The sequence below is a fragment of the Homalodisca vitripennis genome, chromosome 2, assembly GCF_021130785.1.
Source record: "Homalodisca vitripennis isolate AUS2020 chromosome 2, UT_GWSS_2.1, whole genome shotgun sequence".
NCBI classification, from domain to species: Eukaryota; Metazoa; Arthropoda; class Insecta; order Hemiptera; family Cicadellidae; genus Homalodisca; species Homalodisca vitripennis.
Window position 1 is genome coordinate 179,209,858 of NC_060208.1, and position 26,394 is coordinate 179,236,251.

General features: G+C 36.2%; 1 protein-coding gene across 2 annotated transcripts in view; it reads left to right on the forward strand.

Moving 5' to 3' along the window:
- The window catches only part of LOC124355101 (facilitated trehalose transporter Tret1-like), a 301,606-nt gene that overhangs the window by 241,740 nt on the left and 33,472 nt on the right, over positions 1–26,394 (forward strand). For both annotated transcript variants that reach the window (XM_046806051.1, XM_046806052.1), the window contains exon 2: positions 21,483–21,560. In XM_046806051.1, coding sequence (XP_046662007.1) covers positions 21,483–21,560 — 78 coding nt within the window. The remainder of the gene's footprint in view (positions 1–21,482; positions 21,561–26,394) is intronic.

Here is a 26,394-nt window from a genome sequence, read left to right on the forward strand (position 1 = left end):
CTATGAGGCAACGCGACAGTCTCGGATTGTTCCGATTGTTTACATCCGTTTTTGTTCTCGATTTTTTCTGCATGTTTTTATTTTATTATTAGGCTTTTATTTTCTCACATTCTATGTTGTAGTGTTAACACGTGTATACTAATTAATTAATCGTTAATTTAATTCGTGAAGGATTCAGTAGTATCACTCATTTGTTGAATTAAATCGATTAACCCATCACTAGTTATTCTTTCGTTACAGTTGGCAACACCGTGCCACAACCCAGGCTTGCTTTCATGTCTCGTAATATAGTGTTGCGATAACATTTTCGATTGTTAAGGTTTGATATCTGTTATAGTTAGTATTAGTTTTCAATTGGTCTTTATGTTACTTTATTAATAAATTATTATGTGTTTCATGGAATACAATATTCAAAGTTTCATTGACATTCCATTACTTTTAAAAGTCTAACTAATCAAATCCTTGAAATAAAGAACCTGTTAAATAATTCCTCGTCAGTTTCATTTTGGAATTTTTAAATCAAAATATAAACATTTTAAAACTATAATCACAGATTAATTGTTTTCATTGTTTGTGCCCAAGGTTGGGGTTCTTATTCTCTGTGAAATATAACATTGTTTATACATTCTGAGTAGACTCTGTAAAGCACTTGTTTGGCTGGCCAGTATTAAGATCAGTAGAACAACACACAAGTGGTTCTATTTCTGTGTTAGGCTAAACTGTAGATTAATGGCTGGTCTGTGGATAACAGATAAAACAGCTTTGTGTGTACAAACACACGACCACCATTACACGAGTGCAGATTTATCGTATTTCCATTCAATTTTCATTTTATCTTTGGATAAAGAGGCCATACAAAGTTTACTTCAAACCAAATAAGTAATACTCGTTGTTTTCTGATTTAAATATGTGGAAAAACATTTTGAAGTACAATGTATGAAGGAAAAGTTGGCGTGCACACAACGTAGAAGATTTACAAGATAACAGTGACGTATGAAAGCAAAAGTTATGTACGTACGATCCGAGACGGTTTTCACTACATCGCTTTCAGTGAAGAAAGTTACCGAGCCCTTCAAAACCAAAGGTATTCTCTTGCACCTTACATCCCCGTGAGTTTACAAAAGAATCAAGTTTTGTCGTTTCTGACTAAGACTTTAAAATTATTTACTATTCTATTTTCAGATTAGTTGTCGTTTATTACAGTTCACAGTTCAAAAATTCTTTTTTTCCATAAAATTTACAAAAAATGTACATATTCAAGTACTTGGCACAGCACGCGTGGAAAAAATTGAAATATAGTTTATTTAATACATTGATTACAAAGCTATCCGTACTTTTGGCAGTTTGTCTATAATTTATCAACTGTTTTTCAGTCCATCCTGTTTATCCTGTTGTATATCTCTATGCAAAACTATTATTAAATATCAAGCATTCAATTAAATAAAACAATATTATTATGCAATAAAGTTTTTAAATAATAACAAATATATAAATAATACTTCTGATCCCATAAATGTACAACAATAAGGAGAAATTATAAATAATGAACAGCAAACAAACGTAACAAAATGAATAACAACAACAATGTATAACATTTATATAATGTACATAATAAAAAATTATAACATTATAAATATTGTAACGATTTAACAATACTTTTCTTACCCAATTCAGCTAATTTACATTAAAAAATGTATTATCATAATGTACTTAAATTTTAATTGTATCTATTTACTGTGTCATGACGGAAAAACAGACATTAATATTCTATATACTCACTATATACAGATATATAGTCACATGCTCATACCAATAATACTGAACATACCTTAAAATTGGTAGAAGAGATTATAATTATTAATATAGTAATTTTTATATTAATAACATCTTCGGTAATGTATGGGTGGAGTCTTTAAATTAAATTTATTAATCAAACTTCTTCTACAGATAGTGGTATAGAATAATAAAAATGCCATAACATTACTCTACGCATATAAAAATATTATATTAGAGCAAGTAATTAAATTTTAGACAGTCCTAGATTTGACAGATTTGCCAGATGTAATTACCTAAGACGGAATTTCATAAATATGTATGCATATCTTCGTTGATCATGATTCCAAAATACTCTCTCTCTCTTTTTTACTATAAAATAAAATACTTTTGTCGATATTTGTTTTTTTTTATTTTGGATACTACACAATATAGATCAAAGGCAAAGTGATAAACAATTGTGAAGCATTAATAATGTTTTCTCAATATAATATTTCTAACTTATTGCAAAGAAACGTGTATTGTTCAATTCAGCCGTTTATATTAATTTGTGAAAATATTTCACAATTAATGCATTACATGTACGAGTCGATTAAATTATTTAAAACTTTTCTCAGTTTTAACTTTTATTTAATCGTACATAAACCTACATAGAACACAAATAAAGGGGTCATAATTCTCAATTTATTGGAAATGACATGTCCTTATACCTGTTTTATAATTATTTTGTTAGGTGACAAGATAAAGCATTTAATGTTTCTTTTATTATGTACTAAATTACCAGCTATTAAAGAAAGATCATAGCAACAGCTTCATACTAATTAGTCTTCAAATCTACCAATACATCTTCTTCCGTTTGTTATCTGGAGGTAACAGCCGTACAAGAAATCTACCAATACAGTAAGGAAATTTAATTTTAATTTTATGTAATATAATCGCGTTTTAAGTACATTGGCATCCGGAGACGACTTTTTTTAAACAGTTTCTCTTCCCACAGAACCGTGAGTTATATTTTCACAGTTAGTCAAATTGTATTCTCTTTCTTCTAATAATGACGTTTTTGGGTATCCGGTAAAACTTCTTTTTCAACAACTAGTGGACTGCAGATGATGCCAAAGTAGCTCGTTTTATAATTTGGCTATGAAAGCTATATTCGTCAGAAAATTTGTTAGTTATATAATTTAAAAATATTGTTTTGTTGTTTTAAAGCCCGTTATAAAAACTCCAACTTGTTGAAAAGGTAGTACTCACTTGGTTTTCGATGTTGGAATTTGGATGACATTCTCAGCGGGTCCCATAGAAACAGGCATTAAAGATTCTGTATTTACAATAAAGACAAACTTATTTTTGTTAGTACAGGAATAAAAAAAATAAAAAAATACCACAAAATAACTTATGTTACAACATTTTAAACTAGAATAACAACAACATATTAAAGTTTTGTAATATAATTAAAATCACAAAAATTAAATATATGAACAGCTGACGCTGACGGTGACGATAGAGTAATGGTTGTTGCGAGAGCTCGGGGCTCTGTAATGATGCGGCTTTCAAACTTTGAGCTCTCGCTACCGTTCGCTCGCAACTATCGACTTCCGATGGCTGCGGCCTCAAACGTCCCGATGAAACATTTCATTGTTCTCGAGACCTTTGAGTAATGCAAATATCCACCAGTCAACTGAGACTTTGAGTCGCCTCCAGGGTGTTATCTTTTGTTTCTGAGCCGCTCCCGAAATAACGTTCCCACAGATCAGAGAAAACTTTGCAACAATTGTAGACCAGATAAATAAAAAGTGACTTGGTAATATTGGAACATTATAGCAAAAGTAAAAACGTTACATACTGCATTCACTTTTTTTACATAACAATAAAAAATATTTGTTGTATTCTGAATAATGGACAATTAATGAACCGCATAACAACTTAACTAAATTTGCCATGGATGGATATTTAAAGCAGGTAACTATATACGGAGGCTTTGTACACATTTAATTTTGATTACATTGGTTATACGGAAACAAAGGGACGTTGTCATTGTTAATTAGGGTATTGATAATATATATGCTTGAATTGTTAAATCAAGCATCATTGAATTATCTTTAGTAAAATATACTGATAACACTTTGAACACATCGATTTATCAGATGTAATGTTATTTTAAAACAAAGGCACTTTTGAGGGCTAATTAGTCCCGATCAAATATTTCGTTTTGCTTTTGTGCTGAACTGATTGTCACTGTTCAACAAGATAATTGGGTTATGTAATTTGTTTTTAATTCGATCATGACATGCCAGTTTTAGAGGTGCATGAAGGAAATATATTTACATGAATGAATAATTGAATAAGTTCTTAATTGTGACAGACGAAGTTTAAACCATTACGCCCTTTCTTATACTTAACCTCCGTCACAAAATTGTATAAAAATTATTTGTAACTAAAAATTATAATCCCAAAATCATATACATACATAAAACTTAACTTATGAAGCTAAAATAAAACTTATAAAGTATAAAGTCTTTTGAAAATGAATATGTAGAAATGATTTATATGCGATTATTAAAACTAAAACTAACAGTTTCTTCGCAAATATTGAATAAAAAACGTATAACATAACATTTATTTTATAACTTGCTTTAAAATATCTTTCTGGGTTGTATCCTTCTAATGTTAAGTAGAATCCTGTGAACGGAGACATCGTCCTAATTTTGGTTTTGTAGAAACGAATATTTATGCAAAATTTCAAGTTACAGTTTAAATTGTTTGCGAGACCTGCTAAGGACAGACATTAAGGCAGATTCTTCTTTCTGGTATCTGTAGCAGTAAGCGAATAAATACAATTTTCTTTCTTTCAAAATTATGTAAATAAAAGTCGGTTCAGACTATGGTAAACATAAATGGTACATGGTACACTCTGGTACCAATACAGTAATGTTAAAAACTGTAATTTGTAAACAAAATTGAAAAACTATAGAATATCAAAAACACAATATTCAATATAAGTCCAAACAAAACAAATAACAAAAACTAAGATTAAAAACCATTTAATGGACTCCATTATTTAATTGTTCGACGCTCAACAACGTTACTCTCCAATCGCATGCGCACAGACAGTTGTTACTAACAAAAGAAGGATACGGTTAACAGTCCCTTTGTTCGACGCCGAAAAGGTCTGGTCTCTAAATTGAATTGTCCGACTCTGTTTTTATTTCAATGTCAGGCACAATATGGGGCTATTATTTCTACCAATGGGTTTTTTAGAGCGGAACCCACTCTTGAGGCCTCGGGCATATTTTCAGTACAGAACTGGGCTCCCCGCAGAGCATGAAATTATGGAAGGTCCATTTCATCCCTTTCCCTCGACCCTAAAATCAGGCTCTCCACTTTTGATGTTTTTTTTTATTTTTTCATTCACAATCACGTTATGAAGAAAAGATGTTTCCTTCCAGCATATGATTCAATAATTAAATTTTGTTGGTGAGATTCTGGATAGTAAAATATTATATTTTCTATCGGCTAAGCGTTAGCAAAGCTATCACTCAAGGGTCTGGAAATACTATTTCATTTCTGTTTCTTCTATCTGTCCTCTCGATATCACGAGAATTAACTGACGAGCTTCATTTCTATATAAGCAACATCGAGTTCGATTATGGTACATGTCACTCCATGAGATTTGGCTGAGCGTTGGCGAATATTTTTACATTGGTCTTATGGATAACCATGATGGCAACTAAAATATCATAGAATAAATAAATGTGTAAACTAAATTATTACAATGATATGAGATACATTTACACATACAGCTTAATTACTTCCAAAACATACATAATCTTTTGGTGACTTGGTGTGTAGACCTTTATTACTGTATTTAAGGGTTGTTGACACTCCTATAACGTCAGCTTAATAAATGAAAAAACTATGAATATATCATGTGGCAGCAAGATAACTAGAAACATATATGTAACTTTTGTGCATGAAACCTAATTTCTACATAGACAAGAAAGAATTCTATGATGTCGCATCCAGCCATGGAGTTTGGCTGAGCGTCATTGAAGCCTATGAATCAGTAGGCTGACAAAATATCTCTTTTGCCGCCAGTGATGTAAACATTTATTTTCTGTATGATTGTTTGTCTGTCTATATATCCGCAAAACCTCGAGAGTTAAATGAGTTATGGTCCTAGATTTCGCAATTTTACTTCCAACCTCTAAGAAGCCAACAAAGCGATGCATGTTGTGGCGTACACCTACCTCGTATAATTAAAAAAAAACCCCATCAAAACATTTTCAAAGATTGGTGTTTGTAACATTTAACACTTTAATGATTTGATATGTTTAAATACTAAATCTATATATATATAAAAATGAAACTGTTCGTGTGTAACAGCATCACTCACAAACGGCTGGACGGATTCGCCTAATTTTTTTTTTAATTTGTTCGTCTTGATCTGTAGAAGGTTATAGGATACTTTTTATCCCTTTCCCGATTCAGGATTCCGCCCCACTGGTTACAGAAATACCCGTAAGAAATGCATTGCAGCAAACATATGTTATTAAGTGAAAGAGTCTTTTCAAATTTTTAATCAGCTGTTCTTTGTAAACATATATAATGCGACAAAAAATATATTTATATATAAATTTCTTTACACTTATAGTTTTAAAGCATAGAGTAAGCTTAAGAGAAACGACAAATTTTGTTTAAACTGTTTCTGCAATCATAATATATAAAAATGAATGTTTGTGTGTTTGTCCTTTATAGACTCAGAAACTATTGGACCGATCACTATGAAAATTTGTATTTTTCTATGTAGAAGGTTTATACGCAATGCCCATTGATGTAACTAACCACCAGGCTGTACTGCAAGATATAAAAGTTATCAAAGCGCCTAAACACATTATAAACTGCAATTACAACACAGTAGTTACGTATATTAAAATATCGAAACACTATTTGAAGGCAAAGAAATATACGGGCAAAGCTTAAGAGACGCGTGCGAAGCCGCGGGAAACAGCTAGTGTTTTATAAGAAGTTAGAATGACAATCTCGTGCGCATACGACGATCGTTGTAATACAACTTGTTCTTGTAGTTTTACAAATATTGTGAAGAGGAAAGCCAGGATACGATAAGAAGTGTAAAGTTTCCCGGAGTGAGCGACGACGATGTCTGATAACAGTTTATGCAGTGCACTTGTCAAAAGCAAGCATTGATGGGGGAGGGTGAGAGGGTGTGCCGGGAGAGGGGTAAACTCCCTCTTGTGAGCCTCGACGGCTTGAGAACAACTCAGAACTTAATGCTAAGACACAAAGGACTATTGTGTAATGAAAGAGGGGTGTAAAAATGTTGTTATGGAACATATTAATTGTAACTATATTTGATAATAATGTAATTGATGATTTTTCTACTTTTAAACTCTCTGTTTAAACATTGATGTCCAAATAAACAAGTTAAATTTCTAATAATTAGGTACATTGAAATAAAGCATAATATTACAAAAACTATACGTTATGTATAGTTTCGTTATGCCTATTGTGTTTCTTTCTGTATGTATTTATTGCAAATTTCAGGCTGTGATTCCAGTTAATATTTTTCTTTAGTATTTATTTTTCTTAATCTTGAGGAGTGTTATCAAAACTCTTATCAACAGTTTATTTTATAATTTTGTAGCCCCTTAAGCTGACGATACCATTTTATGAAGTCTAATTTTAAAATTGTGCCTAAATTTATATCGAACAGGTACTTTGTTATTACCTGGAGCCTTCAATTTTTTGAACAGTTTTCTTATTTGGGACCTAAAAAACTGCCTTATGAGTAAGAACAGACTTTAATTGATTTATTGTGAAAATTACTTGTGATTATGACAATCGGTTTTTTTCTGTTTCCAAAAAGGAAACGGTATCGGCGAGAAGGAGGCCACTCTTCTCTCATAAATTCCGTCTTTAACTTTTTATATTTATAATACGTACGTATGTATTAACAAATTAACAAATAGTAAATAGGGACTGAGTGGCCTTCTCGATGACGTCACTCCCTTTTTGGAGACAGAAAACAAGAACCGATCGTCATAATGATATTTAATTTTTACAGTAACTCAAATAGAGTATGTTCTTTCTAATAATGTAGTTATTTCAGGTCCCGGACAAGAAAAATATTTTTTGAATAGTGGCCTCCGCATAATACCAAAGTACTATCGAACATTTTAGTACTGTTTTTTTCTTCTTCTAAATCATCAGTCCCAAAAGAGCAGTGTTACCAATACAAGTTGTACAGTATTAGAAACTTTACTTTCCCCACGAGGGTTCACTTCTGGCTGATTTTTAACTTCCAGTATAATCAACGCAAGATATAGGGAAATAGATGTGTCCCTTAATCCTGGGTAACCCTATGGATGTCCTAGATAAATAGTGCAGTCCACTGCGAAGGATGAGTGTTGGAGTTGGTGGGTCTCCCTACGTCACCAGGCAGGTGCTAGCCCGGACATGCGGGAGTGCTGTCCCCTGTCATCTTTGATATATAGATAGCCTACTATCCTTCTTCATGGACCTCGACAGGAGGTGCCACCTACCGCCTACCAAACTTAACCTTCCTGAATATCGTTTTACTCCGAAAGCAAGCCCAGAGGTCCCTTTGGAACTGTGCAACAAGAGATTTCACACCTTCATGTCCTAAGAGAGTACTTCACCCAGTAGCAAGCCCAGAGGTTCCTTTGGAACTGTGCAACAAGAGATTTCACACCTTCATGTCCTAAGAGAGTGCTTCACCCAGTAGCAAGCCCAGAGGTTCCTTTGGAACTGTGCAACAAGAGATTTCACACCTTCATGTCCTAAGAGAGTACTTCACCCAGTAGCAAGCTCAGAGGTTCCTTTGGAACTGTGCAACAAGAGATTTCACACCTTCATGTCCTAAGAGAGTACTTCACCCAGTAGCAAGCTCAGAGGTTCCTTTGGAACTGTGCAACAAGAGATTTCACACCTTCATGTCCTAAGAGAGTACTTCACCCAGTAGCAAGCTCAGAGGTTCCTTTGGAACTGTGCAACAAGAGATTTCACACCTTCATGTCCTAAGAGAGTACTTCACCCAGTAGCAAGCCCAGAGGTCCCTTTGGAACTGTGCAACAAGAGATTTCACACCTTCATGTCCTAAGAGAGTACTTCACCCAGTAGCAAGCCCAGAGGTCCCTTTGGAACTGTGCAACAAGAGATTTCACACCTTCATGTCCTAAGAGAGTACTTCACCCAGTAGCAAGCCCAGAGGTCCCTTTGGAACTGTGCAACAAGAGATTTCACACCTTCATGTCCTAAGAGAGTACTTCACCCAGTAGCAAGCCCAGAGGTCCCTTTGGAACTGTGCAACAAGAGATTTCACACCTTCATGTCCTAAGAGAGTGCTTCACCCAGTAGCAAGCTCCAACTAGCGGCCCTTCAGTATTCGTCTAATTAGGTACACTCGAGCCAAGCAAGCTTAAGTAAACGTATTAGTAAGTCTTATTACACATATTCGCAATTATTATGATATGACGGCATTTATTATTCAACGAAAATCTAGTTCTTCATTGAGTACTATTTCAATTATACTTGTGTTATGATCAGTTAGCTGATATTAACACTTTCAGTGAATTAATATTATTGCTTGAACAACTCAAATCAAATCAAATCAAATCTTTTTTATTGCGAAGACAATATTTACATTGTATGGCAAACGTCATGGGGTTTTTTTAAAATTTCTAACATTCATACAACAATACACACTCACACATACAATTTTGCAGTTACGCCTCTTTCATCCATCGCCAATGCTACCCACTTAGTACAGCGGAGTCAGTCTTCTAATTGGGCGGTCTCCCAGTCGAATGCCAAAACCTGCATTATAGAATGCTTGTGACACCAATAGGCGTTTAAGGGCGAGTCTTTAACGCCTTAGTGCGTTGGGGCATCTTTAATTGAATTGGGCAGTCTGTTGAGGAAATGAACACCCCGCCTGCGAGGGCAGGCGCTCATAAACCACCGTTCTGTGTCTCCCAGTTCGGTAGTTAGCACTCCCACGTGTCTCATACATGTGTATGTCTCGGCCTCTGGTTAAGGCACATTTACTCACACAAAAAAAAGTTGTTTCCAAAATGTAGAGGCACGGCAGAGTCAACAGCTGCAATTTCTTGAAAGCTTCCCTGCACGACTCTCTAAATTTGATTTTGGCGATTATTCGAATTGCTTTTTTTTGAAGTCTTGAATACTCTTTGAAACTGTGTGTTTGCGCAAGCTCCCCAAAGGACCACACCGTAAGACAGATGGGGGTAAATCAGTCCATAATACGCCGTAATCAGTACCTGACTCGGGCAGTATTTGGCTAAAGATCTCAGAACAAAAATTCCAGAGCAGACTTTGGCGCAAACATAGTCAATATGCTCATTCCAAGTCAGCCCTCGATCAAGGTGCATTCCTAGGAATTTTGAAGAGCTGACTTCTTCCAGTGTGGAGTCATCTAACAAAATGGCAGGCCCACACTGGTTGCCTGCGGTGCGCAAGGCAAAATTCAAAACGTTGGTTTTTGAAGAGTTTGTTGTAAGATTGAGGCTGTGAAAGTATTGGACACAGTTGTTGATATCAACATAAGCCTGTTGTTCCAACACTTCACTTGATGTTTGCATTGAAAAAGAGAGTCGTATCATCGGCAAACTGCACTAATTTTCCATGCAGAAGCGATGATTTAAGATCATTGACGTAAAGCAGGAAAAGCACAGGACTGAGATGGATCCCTGTGGGACTCCATAACTCAGTTTCTATTTGTTTGGACGACTTGCTAGATATCTGAACAAAAAACTTGGGATCTGTGAGTTAAAAACGAACAAAGCCATTTAAGAGGCACGCCTCGAAATACCGTGGGACTCAAGTTTGTCAAGCAGCGTACCGTGGTCAACGCAGTCGAAATGCTTTGGGACAGGTCTAAGAACACACTCATTGAGTGGTTACGACATTCAATCCCCTCTACAATCATATCGACAAGACTCACGACTGCGTCTGTTGTCGATTTGCCCTTCCTGAATCCAAATTGTTCACTTGAGAGCTGATTGCATTTGTCCAAAAACCGAAGCATTCTTATAAGAAAAAGCTTTTCAAAAATTTTGCTCAGCACTGGCAAAATTGAGACAGGCCGGTAGTTAGTGATTGAAGTTTGGGTCGTCCTTCTTGAAAATTGGAACAAACTTTAGCAATTTTCAGGAGAGAGGGGAACACTCCTGTTTGGAATGAATAGTTTACCAATTGAGTTAAAGGTCTCACTAAATGCTTGCAGCATTTTTTTATGAGCCACGGGGACATTAGATTGAGGTCATTTGATTTTTTTGGCTGGGAGCTGCTGAATAATTCGGTGAAGCTCATCCTCAACGACAGGAGCCAACGCCATTTGACGATGTGGGGCTCTGTCTTCGCGAGGGCCCGTACTTGGGGTTCAGATGGCCGAGGACCCTGCCCACCAGCAACGGATGCGAAAAATCCATTGAACTGATTGGCAATCTCTGTTTCGTCCTCCACAAGCCTATCCCCAATTTTAATTTTAATTTCTTTGTGAGCTTTTGCTTTATTGTTAATGATGCCCCCAAATTGTTTTTGAAACGTTTTTTGGAAGAGAGAATGGATTTTGAGACATCATATGCTTTTTGCGGCTTGAATCACTTTCCTGTATATTTTTTTATAATTTTTGAAAAAAAAATTTTGAATTGTTCGCTTGAAGTATTTTTATAAACTTCGGAGAAGAATTTTAGTTTTCTCTCTAGAAACTAAAATACCCGTTGTGATCCAGTTGTTTTTTTTTTTATTTGTGTGCAAACATTGATCGTTTTTGTAGGGCAGCAGATGTTAATGTGGAAATTTAGAGTGTCGTTAAACAATTTAAATTGCTGCTCTACAGGTTGAAATGAATTTAGAAAATCCCATCTTTCGTTAGAAAGGGAAATGTTGAGGTGAGCAATGTTTTTCTGGCCTTAATGTCTCTTACTGTTTGTTTAATTTTGGGCTCCCTTTTTGAATTGTACCCCACTAATGATGGCTTCTTGGCCATAGTGGTCTGAAATAGCTGTATTCACCACAGACACTGCGACACCTGGGTGGTTGGTTATGATGTTGTCGATAGCCGATTTTGTTGTAGCCGTCACTCTCGTCGGAGTTTTGACTAGCAACTCCAGGTCAAATGACCTAAGTAAATCGACTAATCGAATGTGGAATGGTGAGTATTATCCAAGGCGTCTATGTTTGAGATCCCCCATCACGACAAATTCTTGACGTTGTTTAGTCAGGCATGTCAATAATTTTTCGAATTTAGAAAAAAAGATGTCTTCATTACCACTGGGAGACCTATAAATTCCGACCACGAGTAATTTTGATTGTGTCGTTTGAAGTTTGATCCCGACTGCTTCAAAATCTTTTTCGGTTGATTGTTGGATCGGAAAAGGTGTAGATAACAGATTTTGTTTAAGAAAAATAGCAACTCCTCCTCCTTTGGAGTGGTTTCGACAAAACGCGGAAGCCAATTTGTAATTTGGGATTTTGCACAGTGCGATGTTCTCCATGTTGAAACCACTTTCGGTTACTACAAGCAGATCAGTTTTCAGATCCTCGCACATAGTTGAATTTGAATGAATTGGTCCAGTTTGTTGGTTTGCAAATTGAGAATTTTGATGAAGCAGTCTGAATTCAGTTTGTTTTTGAGTGTTTGTTTGTTTTAATTGAGTTTTGTTAGTCAATTTTGTCCGCTGTTTCCAAGTGGGGTCCCTAAAAAAAACAGCATTTGGAGATGAAGATCTTACTGCAATCTGCGTAGCTGTCGTGGGGTAGTGTCCAAGGTGTAGTCGGACTGGGTGGCACACAGGGAACCGCAGTGTCAGCAGTCAACCCCGGCGACAGTGTCGGCGGAGACTGCGGCTCCGCGGTGGCGATGCTCGGAGACCCAGCTGGGGCAGCAGATGACGGCAGAGGCAAAGACGGTGGCGGCTTGTGTCCGGCCCACAGAGACGGAGCTTGCCCTCCTCAACCCATCCACCACAAGTCGAGCCAGTAGCCGCTTCCCTCCCATTGTCAGATGCTGCCCATGGCGAGTGAAGTGCCGCCTCCCGATGGTGTTGAAAGTCCAGCAATACGGATCCTTCACATCTGGCACACAACTCCCTGATGTAGTGGTTGACCAGGTTAGTCTGCTTGTTTATGGGGTGGTCGGTGGAGAGGTCGTGGCGATATGGCACCGTCGACACCACGACCTTCGCTGTGGAGGTGCGCACGATGATCTGCTGCTCCAGGTGCTGAAAGATTGGAGATGATTCGCCGGCTCCGACGTCATTCGCTCCGGCAATGAGGACACAGCAGCTTCCCGGAAGAGGGGACTGCCCGCCCTCAACCACACCCAACAGGCCGGCCCCAGGCTTGCACACCCCGAACACACCTCGTCTTCGCGTGACGAGGGACTGGACAAGTCCAGCCAAAGAGTGAACATGGCTATCCCCCTCGACAGTCACTGTTGAGAAGACCACTGGCGTAACAGATGTCTCGGTGTTGCGTGTTTTCTGCTTGGGTTTGCTTTTTTTGTCGTTTTTGTTTTATTTTTATTTGATCATGCTTTTTTCATGTTAGATTTTTTTAAAGTAGTTTATTTTAGGAGTGATGGTTTCAATTACTTCCGCGGTTTTACTCAATATGTCATATTTGTTTTGTATTTTTTATTGTTTGATTCTTTTTATTCCTGCAAACAGTCCATTGAGTGGAATTTTCCTCTTTCGCCTCTTTACAAGTGCAACTGCTTTTTCCCCGATTTCAGTACTTCGATCTCCGCTTCCAACACTTCGATGGTGGTTTTGAGGCTATTTACAAGGTCGCGAGCCTCAGTGCACTGTTTGTTTTTGCATTCGGATGACCGCTGCTCGCCGGGTTCAATCGGTACAGTTTCAGCTTCGGAAGATGAAGTTGAGGGTGTCTCATTCCGCGAGGGATTCACAACGAACAGTTCATCAGTAAACTGTAGCAGGCGCCTATCCGGACTCAATCGTATGGTCCAATACGTCATGCAACTGCTTGCGGAGTTCGGCTACCTGAGTCCTCAGAGAGGAGTTCTCCGCTTGTATCTCAGTCAAACAAGTTGATTTATTAGGCGTATTAGGGTGAGGGCCGTCTGGTAATGAGGATTCCACATTAACTTGTAGTCGGAGTCGCGGGCTGAGTCGGCGTGACAACAGCGTTACTAGGAGCAGCAGCAGACGAAGGTGTGGACGCCGCGGAAGTGTGAGGCGAGAAGTTCGCAGTCACAGACGACAGTGAAACACTGTGAAGAGGAACACTGCTAGGTGTGGAGCAGGTCGCTGGAGATAAAGTGGACGAGGAAGTTGACTGCGCGTGGCCCGGAGATTTCATCTGTCGCATCGTGACGGCATGCGCTCCTGTGTGTTTCTCATTAACAATTGACATTCGAGTCAAATTTGCATCCGTTTTTATAGACGCAACCACAGTTCTTGCCAGTCAGACAGCGCCAGCTTATATCTCCTGATTTTAAAGTTCCTTTGCTGTCTATATTTGAAATCTTTAAATAAAATGCATGGCTTGCCCGCGGTTTGTTTTTTACAACTGTAAAGTCCATTTTCACAATTTTACTCATTTTTAATATTTTAATAATCACCTGTTTTAAACTAAACAAAGAAAGATATTCTCATAATATTAACACTGAAAGCTTTGTCCTCCTCCGTAGACTAGTGGATATAGTCACGGCTCTCTAACTGAGAGATCACGAGTTCAAATCCCGGGAAGGTCCTACCCGGGACATTTATACAGGAATAACAGACAAAATGAATTAAAACAAGCTAGCATAGCCGAGAGCTGAGGCTTTAAAAGAGATAAAGAAAACACTGGGAGCCCGTAGAGAAGAGCTCTATCTCTATAGTAAGTAGAATGTATTTAAAAATCCACAAAAGATATATTTAGGGTGAAGACCTTTCAACTAATATACAATATGTATGTAAAATTGTGTGCAATATATATGTACCTTAAATCACCGAAAGATTTAGACATTCTTTTAATAATACTGATAAATAGCCACTACAATACACGTAAAATATGAAATCGCGAAGTTTTTATTTTTTGAAACTAGAAACCTATTTTCTCTTGTTTAGTGTTTAAATAAACTAAAATTACGAATGTAAATAACGTGTGGTGAGGTGTTTATTTTTCCTGGAATGCGTACAAATGCGGATGTGTACAAAAGATACAGAGAGCAAAAGGGAGGAAGAGAGAAAAAGTTATGATCGAGACAACACCAGTAAGTTACCACTGAGCCCCAATTTTCGCGGCAGGGTTCATGTGGGAGGGATGAGCCTTATCCTTGCATTTTTGCTGCGGGTATTCTTTGCTGTCGGAAAATCTGGATGCTTTTTTGTTTAAAACAATTTTTTCATAAAATTTGTCAGCTACTGATACATTTTTTAATTACTACTTCAGTTCTAAATGTAACTGGTCCAAGTACTTTGCAGAACAACGTAGATTTAACAGTTAGTCGAAGCGTGTGTAAGAAAGACGCTTATTCGTTGTAGTACTCCTACACAAATTGTGAACTTTCCCCTACAAAATATCCTTTCTTAAGGTTCCGTACAACAAGGATGCACAAGGAGTGCTCCCGGATATTTACGATATACCATGGCACGATCTAAGTTGTATTTCAAACATATGCAACTATGAATGGGAATAATATCAGAGTAACTTCTAATAAATAAGATATATTTATTGAAAATTCAATTGAGCTATAACAACGAGTAAACTACAACAATTATCCTGCCAATTACTAATTCATTTTAATTTTGTCATTGTCGATTTAAAAGGATACAGGATTTCATATTTGCCATCATTACGTATTACGCAGATTTAACGTTTAGAGAATTTGACTCCCATCCTTTTCTTTGGATGTAAAAGTCTTCACCATAGGGTTAAGGAAGCACAAATCAACATACTGCGTTGAGCTCATCAAATCCAAGACATGATTCAACGGAATAAGTTGTCCTCACATAATGATGACCAATATACGAAATTCTTTTATTCTTTTGATACTTTTATTGCCTGAGAGTTAGCGGGGGGCTGGAAAAATTCATGTTTAACCATGACGGCAACGAGAAAATAGAAGAATAAATAATGTTGTGAGCAAACAAGAACAGTCATATGAGATTTTAACATGTGACGTTTTGATTCATACAGTAAGGAAGAATAGATAATAGAGTGAAAAGGTAATATTAAAGTCGGTGGCACAATTTGATCTTAGGGCACTCTTGCGTTGTAGTATCCTCCCTTGCTCGCTGGAACTGTTATTACTTGAACACTGCTATTAAATCAAACTTAATGAACAAAAAATGCATGATACTTCGTTTTTACAAAGACAAGAATGAGTTCTATGATGGTACATGCCCAACCATGGAATTTGGCTGAGCGTTATTAAAGCTTATCATCCAGTATGGTGACACAATTTCTGTTTTTGGGGATGTAAACATGTTTTTTTCTGTATTACTGTGTTATCTACCTCTACTCAGGACAACTCAAGAATTAAAAAAGCTACACACGTGGAATTTGACATGTAACTACAGTGAATCTTGTTACGCGACACTTGGTGAATTGTTTGTATCAGTAATAAGGATCGGGGATGACTTTTGACAAAAATCAGCACTTTACTCTTCATAATGACGCATAAAGACATTTATATCATAGCGGTCCAACTGTGGAATATATTTCCAATTTTTAAAATACTTGAAGACACTTAACTGCTCAATTTGAATTTTGAAATCTCCCTATCAAGCTTCACAAACTTAGAAATAAGCTATGAACCTGAAAGTAAGTCATATTTACTTAACTATGAATGGAAATCTAAAAAAGGATGTTTTCTACAAATCGGGCTATTGGTTGGATTAGTAAATTATCAACCACATTTTAAATTACTGATGTCTAGAGCAAGTTGTTATGTATATTACTAAGTTTGTAAATACAGTTGTGAATAATATCATAATGTACTTCTAATGCAACAGCATTAAGAAATACACTCAACATACCGGTACGCAGATGCCTACCTTGTATTGTAGTGGAATTACCTCTGAAAATGTTCAACTCTCTCTAATTTCGCGAATTTGTGGTAAGGTGTAAAATAAAGCTTTACTGAGTTATTTACTTACTTTACTGGATAAATGAAACTATAGATAAGGGAGAGGTCGGCTGTCGGATTAGAACACTATTCTTTGGTACTAATACACTGATACTAGATGTGAAAAGGCGTCGCACCGCATTACCTCGGAGGGGATGAAGGAGACCTACCTCCCCCTCTTCCCCTCATGTGTGAGTAAACCCTTGAAATGTGATACGAGAGTGACAACGACAATGAATAGCGTGCCACGTGGCTTATAGATGGGACTTTCAGCCTGACCTATCACTCATAGCATATTAATCCCCATATCTCTCTTCCTTGGGTTTGAATAGCTCAATTAATACTTTCTGTCTTTCTTCGCGGACTCTTCGGTGTAAGAATCTCCCTCCCCCCTGGATTATAAGTCTAGTATTATTTTGCTCTTTAGCTACTAAGTTATCTAAACACTATAATTTCTTTATATTCTACCGATTTTGAAATTGGCTTGCCAATCCTTTCTAATTTTAATATTTGAAATTGAATCATGTATTGATCTTCACAATTCCATCAATGAAATTTCCGATTCCTGAATATTTTGAAGTTTCCATTTCCTTTCTTAAAATTCCGCCATCCCGGACTTCGAGGTACTAACCCTTCCGAGATATTTAGGGTTACCGGGATTTAAGATCTAGTCATTCCTTGTGGCTTTATAATCGCAAGGATTGAAATCCAGATGGTCAGTTACTCAATAATCAATCTCTGTATTTTAAGGCCATTTAACTATCTATAATTCTTGTTATTAAGGACCCGACATGTTCTTCTTAAAGTCGTGTTAAAAGCTTAACTGTCCGTTTGTGCTCTTGATAGAAAGACTATACCTTGTGACTTGCAAATTGATGCAACGGTTCCTCTTGGTTTAAGGACGAACACAATTGATTTTGGGTCAAAGAGCAGCAAAGATGTCCTTACAATCAATTGGTTAGTTACAGTCCGTTCGGAAAAGACATTCGGTACGTTCTGTCGAATCATCCAACACTCCTTTGTATCGGTTTTATTGAAATTACATTTCCTCTCAGAATTCAGGATCTAGATCCTGGACAATTTCTGAAACTTGTGGTCGTGTAATTTATCAATTTTCCCCGTGCAGTATTGGATTTTTGAATAATTTCTTCTGGATAGAAATCAGGCAATCGATTAAATGGGAATAATTGGCAGTATACAGTATTTGTGCTGTCTGAGTTCGTAATTGATCCTCAGGCAAGTAACTGATCCTGCTCTGCAATCCCTGAGATAGAAATCTGGTCGCATTTCAAAACTCTGCAATACAAGGGTTGAAATTCCCAGTTATTTCTCTCGTGGATGCGAGATCCGGTCATGTCAACAAGATATTTTAAACAGTCGTTCCATGAAAACAACTGTCAATTTCTCAATATTAAATGTCACTAGAGTATTTCATTTACAAACTTGAGATGGAGAATGAGGTTGTTTGGCACATGCACGAGTATCAGTATTAAATTCTTCTATCCGTAACTTTAACTTAATTTACTTAGAATAGATATGTAACATACCACTTATACTTACACTTTTGATCGCTATTAATTCTTACATAATATATTATTGTGTTATAATTCTTTATTCTTAGGCATAAACGAGTCTGTATAAATTAATATGGCGGTCTGTACCGATATCATACTAAAGGTGTAACAAGTACACTGGTGACATAGATTGCCACAATTCGGTTTGTTTCTAAATTAACACAAACCAATGTCAATTTCGGTACATAAACAATGTTTCAGGATAATCCAAAACCATCAAGAATAGTCTATGAATGATGATATTTGTAATCAATGTCATAATCGACGTATTTTTTTTATTTTTTAGAGTACGTCTGTCTTAAAAATACAGTGGTTAATAATATCATAATATACTTCTAATGGAATAGCATTAAGAAATACGCTCAACTATTTGAAATATTTTTAACTTTCGCTAAATAATGATATGATTTACTTCATTTACTAAAACTGTTTTCTTAATTTTCTTTAAAAGTTTAACTCTAGTAGCTTTTTGCAATTAATTTGTCGGTCGTCAATTTCTAAAACACACTTAAAATAATACTGAATTTGCACTGAATGCGTTTACAATCTATTATTTAATCAGAATTTCACTTCAAACAATTTGAGGTAATGAAACTATTTACCCAGTATTACAGATTTTGACTCGAATTTTCGATTCTCTTACAACGAATATGTTGATATAGAACTGTTAAATGTAAAAGTACACTAAGCAAAGAACGAGACCGGGTCCGACCGGTAGGTGACTGACCTTATGCCTCGAAGGACTGGAATGCCTCGCCCTTGGTTATAATTGGTAATGGCTCATCACTTATGAAAATATTACTAAACAACCCCTTTCACTTTTTTCTTTTACACCCATTCATCATCCGTCTCAACCGTATTCATTCGCTTCAGTATTTCATTCTAGAGAGGGCAGTTCTAATTATAGCGCCCCTCTGAATGGTTGCATTGTTTACGCTTTAATGCGCCTTTGCTCAAAGCAGCTGTTTTAGTCCTGTAGCAAAAGGAAGTGCTGTTACTTTTGCAAATCTTATGTCAACAGTTATTTTTTTATTGCTTAAGCGTTAACAAAGCCTATCGACCGAGGGGCTGGAAAAATTTATTTTGTATCTGTCTGTCCGCACAACTTGAAAACGAACTTTTTTCTTCAAGAGAAGGGAATCTCTACTATACACTCAACAAATAGCTCTCGTCCTTAGGGAATTATCTCAGTGTACAACCTCCTTGTCTACCATTCCTTGTCTAGTAGCCGGACAATTTTCGGAACGATCCCTGGCAAACAGTTAAATGGGTGGACTATTTTCCAGTACCAGTGTTGCCTCCAAAGACACTGTTTTAAGACACTACAGATCCTCAAGACTGCCTGTATCTGCACCCGCAAAAGGTTTCCTCGGCTTTACTGTATTCTACGGTCGTACTCCATATCAGTGCACGAACTTACCTTCAGACTCGAAATTTTTCATGAAGCTTCCTTTCTTCATAGAAAACACTTAGTTCGATGATAGTGCATATCAACATAGATTTGGCTGAGTGTTACCTAATAGCTTTACATTGGACATACAAGTAACCATGATGTCAACGAGAAAATGGCAGAATAAATAAATTTGTTAATGAACTGAGTGATGAGTGTAAACATGAGGTTTTAACATGTGGCAGCTTGACACTTGTAGCCTAATTATCCCAACACATACATTGACTTTTAGTGACTCTTAATGTAGACTTTAATTAATATAGTAAAAAGAAAAATAATAGAGTAGAAAATCAAATCGGTTACAAGATTTAATTTTTGCGCACTCTTGCATTGCAACACCCATTTTAGCTCAAAGGAACTTTTATTACTTGCCATAACTGCCATGAAATATAAGTTGTGAGTTTGTCATATCATATCATGTACGCAACCTACGCGAAAAGGTTACGCGACACATGATGTGGCGTACTCCTACATTGTATTAATTTCGCGTTTATTAAATTTTTATGTATGATACAATTACTGTACTGGTTATATTTTCCGCTCAGCATATTTACTGCCTGTGTTCTTTACTAAAACAAATTTCTCGTTAAACTAAATTCAGCCAAAGTTGTCCCGCAATATTCGTCGGAACATATTTTGAAGTTTTAAATTTTCTTTTTCCTCTCCGTTTCGAGATTTCTACATCCCATAATAAACTCGAGAATTGATTTTGGATTGGATTTTATGGGCATAACTTTGTTAAGTATTCGAAACCCTATCTTTTATTAACTGAGTATTAGCAAAGCCTATCTCTCGAGGAGTTGGAAACATTCTATCTCTGCCTGTCTGTCTATCTGTCTACCTTTCCGCACACCATATAAAATTTCTACAGGCATAGGTGGTTTGATCTACATGATAAAATCTCACAGGAAGAATAGAGTAGGTAAAGAAAAACATTTTATTGATGCTATGCGCATGCGTGGACCTGAGTACTTCCACAATAATCCCTTGTGCTGAAAGTATCAACAAGTATGACTTTGCGGTGATCTTTAGTTACCAAATTTGAGCAATGTTAATATTTTCGGGCAAAATACGAAGATTGCCCGTAGACAGGCAATAAGGGAACATTTCGGTAATCTTGAATGTTCTCTCATTCCCTACCCTCCGTTGCTACAAAGCCAACAATCGATCAACTGCACTTCATTCAGTATCATTCAATTTCTTACGTAAGCTATTTACTATTCCTCAGGTCTCACTAATCTATTTAAACAAATTCCAAACTTAATTATGTTATTATTTTTTTTAACTAATAAGGGTTTTTAATGAGGTAATTCCCGGATCCCAGTACTCACTTGACACGTGATTAATGGCTTGTTTGGCAGGACGTAATGTTGTACCAACTAGTTGCGGGAGGGGGGGTGGTAACCCGATCTACATGTAATGGGCCCGTTAGTTGGGTTAATTAGACGGGCCAGCTCTGTGATTACACAACACGACGCAGTGGCGGCTAGCGGCTGCGGCTATAAACCATGGTAATTATAGGGAACTGATGTCCTGGTCTGTTTAGGTCGGAGCCCACGCCGCACTCAGCCCTCTGACCAGGGTGCCAGCGCCCCCGCCTGCCCCCCCACACTACTTCTCGCAGGTACGCCACTGACTCATTTTGTGTATGTGATAGTCAATGTCTCTAGCCTTATACTTACTTTTAAGCGTTCTACAATTGTTTTCAATGTGCCAAATAATCATGTTAAAACGACGGTCTTCTAAGTTTTTGTCCTAGACAATAGCTACGATGATCAGGAGGAGGGTACATAACCTACCCCAACTCCTCCCCCCCACTCCGAAAAACTAAACTTTAAAATGGAACTTATAATAATATGTATTGTTTGTATTCGTAAGCAATTTTATAAAATCAATCTTTGATTGTTTCACGTAATGTTCCTTTAATAAATAACAAGGTAGCCCACATCTTAACAATTTTTTATTTGATTTTTTACAAGTTATTTTTTTTTCTACGCCTGACTATGAGCAATGATGCATGGTAGAATCATTTGATGACATAGTTTTTATATAGTTAACCCTTTCAGTGCCAAGTTAAGTACCAAAAGATTGTTTTAATAGTCTATAGACACTCATAGTCCTGGAAGATGCGTTTTAAGGTTTAATGTACTAATCCTGAATTATATAAGTACTGTGTACCTGTATGTATACATATTTAATAGTTAGTTATTTAACAGTATGTGCCAAAGGTTATTGTAATAACTCAAATTCGAATGTTGTAATATTAGTTACCTTTTTCGTTTATAGTCCCTATAGAATAAATTATTAACCCCAAAATATTCTACAGTTACAAATATAATTCAGTTATAATATTCTAAATAAAGGCAACTGTACTATTATTTCTCTTAAGAACCTGCTACCCTGGCGGCCCTCTTGTTTGTAGCCTCAACGATGTTAAACCTTGAGAACTTTTACGACCTTATTTAATCGTAAAATTATTGGAATGTCTTATTTTAAGAATACATGTTAGGAATATGCTACACCGCGTGTCGCGTACACACTTCGCTGAGATAGCGTAAGTATAGATCATTTTATCTTCGAGATGTCCTGCAAACAAATAGATAGATAGACTATCACACAGAAAAGAAATTTTTACTTCCACCCCGGTACATAAAATATAATTTTTGTCAGCACCCTGAGTGATAGCCTTCAATGACGCTCAGCCAAATTTCTTGGTTGGACATTCACCATCATAGAACTTATTGTTGCCTATGTAGAAATGAAGTTACAATTCAAAATTTGAAGTCTAAAAGGAAATCGTTCTCGAAATGTCTTACTACATTATACATTCACATATTGGCCGTTAAATTTCATAACAGGACCTCATGCAGTAAGTAATAACAGTTCCGGTAAGCTAGGGTGGGTAATACAACGTAAGTGTGAACTAAAATCAGATATTTCCGCTGACATATATATTTCACTCAATTATTTTTTTAATTTTTACTCTATGAAAAAAGTGTCACATTTTTAAAACTCATATTGAGCCACTCATTTTGTTATAAATTTTATTCTACTAGTTTTTCTGTTGCCATCATGGTTGCCCATAAGTCCAATGTAAAAATATTCGCTACTGTTCAGCCAAAACCCATTTTAGTGACATGCACCATCATCGAACTCACCACCATGTTTCCCACATAGTAAAACAACGTCATGCACAATTTTAAGTCTATGGGCCAGTTCGTTTTCGAGATATCGTGTGGACGGACAGACAGAAGTGAGTATTAGTTATATCTTTAAAATTATACACCTCGCGTAACGTTACGAAAAAATTAATAGCGTAATAGTGCATGAGGCGTGAAATTTTCTTATGGGAAAAAACTCAAGTTCAATTCACTACACCTTACTCTTGTGATATTATATTTTTATAAATCATTCAATAACGAATATAACGTTATTTAATCTTTCGTAAATCTTAACATTCGTATTATGCGGAATTAGGGCATGTCGACTATATAAAAGTCAAAGTCGTTCTCAATAATCGTAAATATTTATAGATAAGGACTGTCAGACCTTTTAAAATTGTCAAGTGGGCACGAAATTTATTACAACCGAAGTGTTTCTACTGAGTGCCAAGTGATGGCTGCGCCTTCAAAGAACGAGATCCGCAATCTGACTACAGCTAAAGTCATGCATTATTCAGACACAATTAATTACAATCTCTTGTCTGACCATTCAAAATGTCATTTTTTTATCTGCCCCGAATTAAGATTACATTATACCTACAATGTTTCATAATTTGTGCTTGTACAAAGTGGGTGCTGGGGCTATTTAATAAATCAGTGGTTTATTACTATTATTTTGGTAAAAGACGTCTTGTATCTTCGTTGGGACAGGTGGAAACAAAAGTATTTATTTCCTACTGCTTTTATGAATTAACCAAACAAATGATATATTTATTCATTTAGTTCTATTGGACATCTAGGAGGATTAGTACCATTTGTGGTAATTTATTGAGAGAAATTTCATTCCGAAAGATTAAATGCACACAAAGTACAATAATAATATTAATGTCGGTTTTTTTTTCACGGATATAAATGCACAAGAAGCATTATATGGTGAATAAATACAATTCATTTTTAATGAAACAAATTAATTCTCTTTATACAGAATAATTTATAATCATTCAAAAATTATCTTTCTTATTTATTTATTAATGCACCAGCACAAGATACTTTCTGATGGCAACTAAACGACAAATTCCTTGGTAGGGCTAATTAATCAATACAAACTATCTCTCATTATCCATCAAAAGTGACAGAGTTTTTATGAATGAATTTTTGTTTAATCAACACGTGCAACATTCGTTAGGTTAGAACACAGTAATATTGGTAGTTACAAATTTGTAAGCATCATCTAAATGAAAGACCATTTATTATGCAACACTTTGAATGCTAAGATCTGAAGCTACTTGACACTATATAACTATATACAGGTAAACACTAAATAAAACCCTTTTGGAAGGACGACATATTGCATATTCAAACTGAATGGAAACTTCGGTCCTGTCGAACATGGTTTTAGATGTGAATCCTTCTCAGTCAATCAATATTTCTGTTTTAGTCCATTAACAACGGCATCTCGTCTTTCGGCACAATAATTTCATAAAAGCTAATAAGTACAATTCATTTTACGCTGCAAAAGCTATGAGATTACATCTTACATACGTTAAACTGTATACTTAGTGGTGGAGGTAATTAAATCTGATCAATAGGTTTGAACAAGGAGGGAAAATATGGTCAAATTAAAATGCAGTAAGCACAAGAACATGCCAATTTAACACCTTGTTGGCGGCACAACGCCGCACGTAGCTGAGTTGCTATGTAGAGGGTATATTTAACATTCATGTCATGTCCGTACGTTGTGGGGTGGGGAAGGGGTAAGATTAAATTAGATGCCCTTCTGTGGCCGCCCGTGCTCCGGCTTATCCTCTTAACTTATTCAGCTTTTTCCATTGCCCTCAGCAAATCCTTACTCATTAAAGACCCGTTAACTTATCCTCTTTAGTGGGTGGATGTATTGATTTGGTTGGTAAAAAAGTTATGATCATTTTTAAGGAAAATATTAGGCCCCTCTTAAATCGTGACGTTGTTTGTCCGTCCATCTGTGCGAAAATTTTTGATACGATGGCCCTAGAGACTTGGTACATAATATATTCCTCTCGAAAGGTTCAAACTAATGTTATCAAAGTTGAGAGTATTTCCGTAAGTAATTCTGTAGTGAGTCTTTCGTTACGTTCTGTCCGGTCCTTGGATACTCCTTTGCATCTGTTTATTTATTTGAAAGACAGAAAATTTAATCACTAACGCAGTGATTCTCAGTCTTTACCACTGCCAAGACGTTTTAGTCAAGTTCGTTTGTAATGTGTGGGTATCAAGCATTAGTGGAGTTCAAAAAGAACATTTCCTCACCAAGAGATTGTGTAGCTTCAAACATATTTTAACGTGGTTTATTTCCTACCAGTGGTTTGTTTATTCGTTTAAAATTTTTGTCGAAACAATCTATACCCAATGAGCAATTTTTTGTCTGTTTATGAATCAAATCTATGTAAGTATATCTAAGAAACAATAATCACACGTTAATCTCACAATAATTCACTGACTAAGAATGCTTTTATTTTAAAAAACATCACGTACAGAAAATATTGTTACATAAAATGCATTTAATCGTGCCCGAGCTATAAAAAACACTGTTGCCAAAGAAATATTAGTAAGTTGACTGTTACAAAAATATTTTAATTACCACCAATAAACATTTTACTAAGACCGTGTTCACACAAGAGTAGGAATAGTGTCTTTAGTTTTATATGCAGAACGACAATAAATTGCCCATTTATTGCAAAATATGTCATACCAAACATTATTAACCTGTGTCCATTAGTCTGTAAATCAGATTAAGCTTGAAGCACAAAATGAGAAAAAATAATCTGGCATCGTCTCTCCTATGACATCATCTAAACTGGAAGAGCTCCAAGAGTTGCACTTGTGGTACTCCCGCCTGGTCGACAGTTCGGTTCCGACATCGCGACTATCGCCTCTAAATTTAGTCTCGATCCGCTTTCTACGAATACAGTCGTAAATTAGAGTCGACGCTGCAGTGTTCATAAATTTAAAAAATGGCAGGTTCGTGAACAGATTTTCTTTCACGCCTGTCACCGATAACCACTGATACGGTTATAGATAAGACAGTTATATTCTAGAGTTATCATTCATAACACTTTACAGTCCTGTGCAAATTTTCGACGAGAACTTCATTGTAGCAAAAGTATTTTAATCATGATTCAAAAACATGTTTAACACAATTAAATTATCTCTCGTGTGTTTCTGAGGCACTAACTGCTTGTAGTGTTTATGTTTTTAGTTCGACCTTCATATGGACGGCGCGGCGGCGACTGTATGTCAGAGTATTTTTTACAGTGTGTT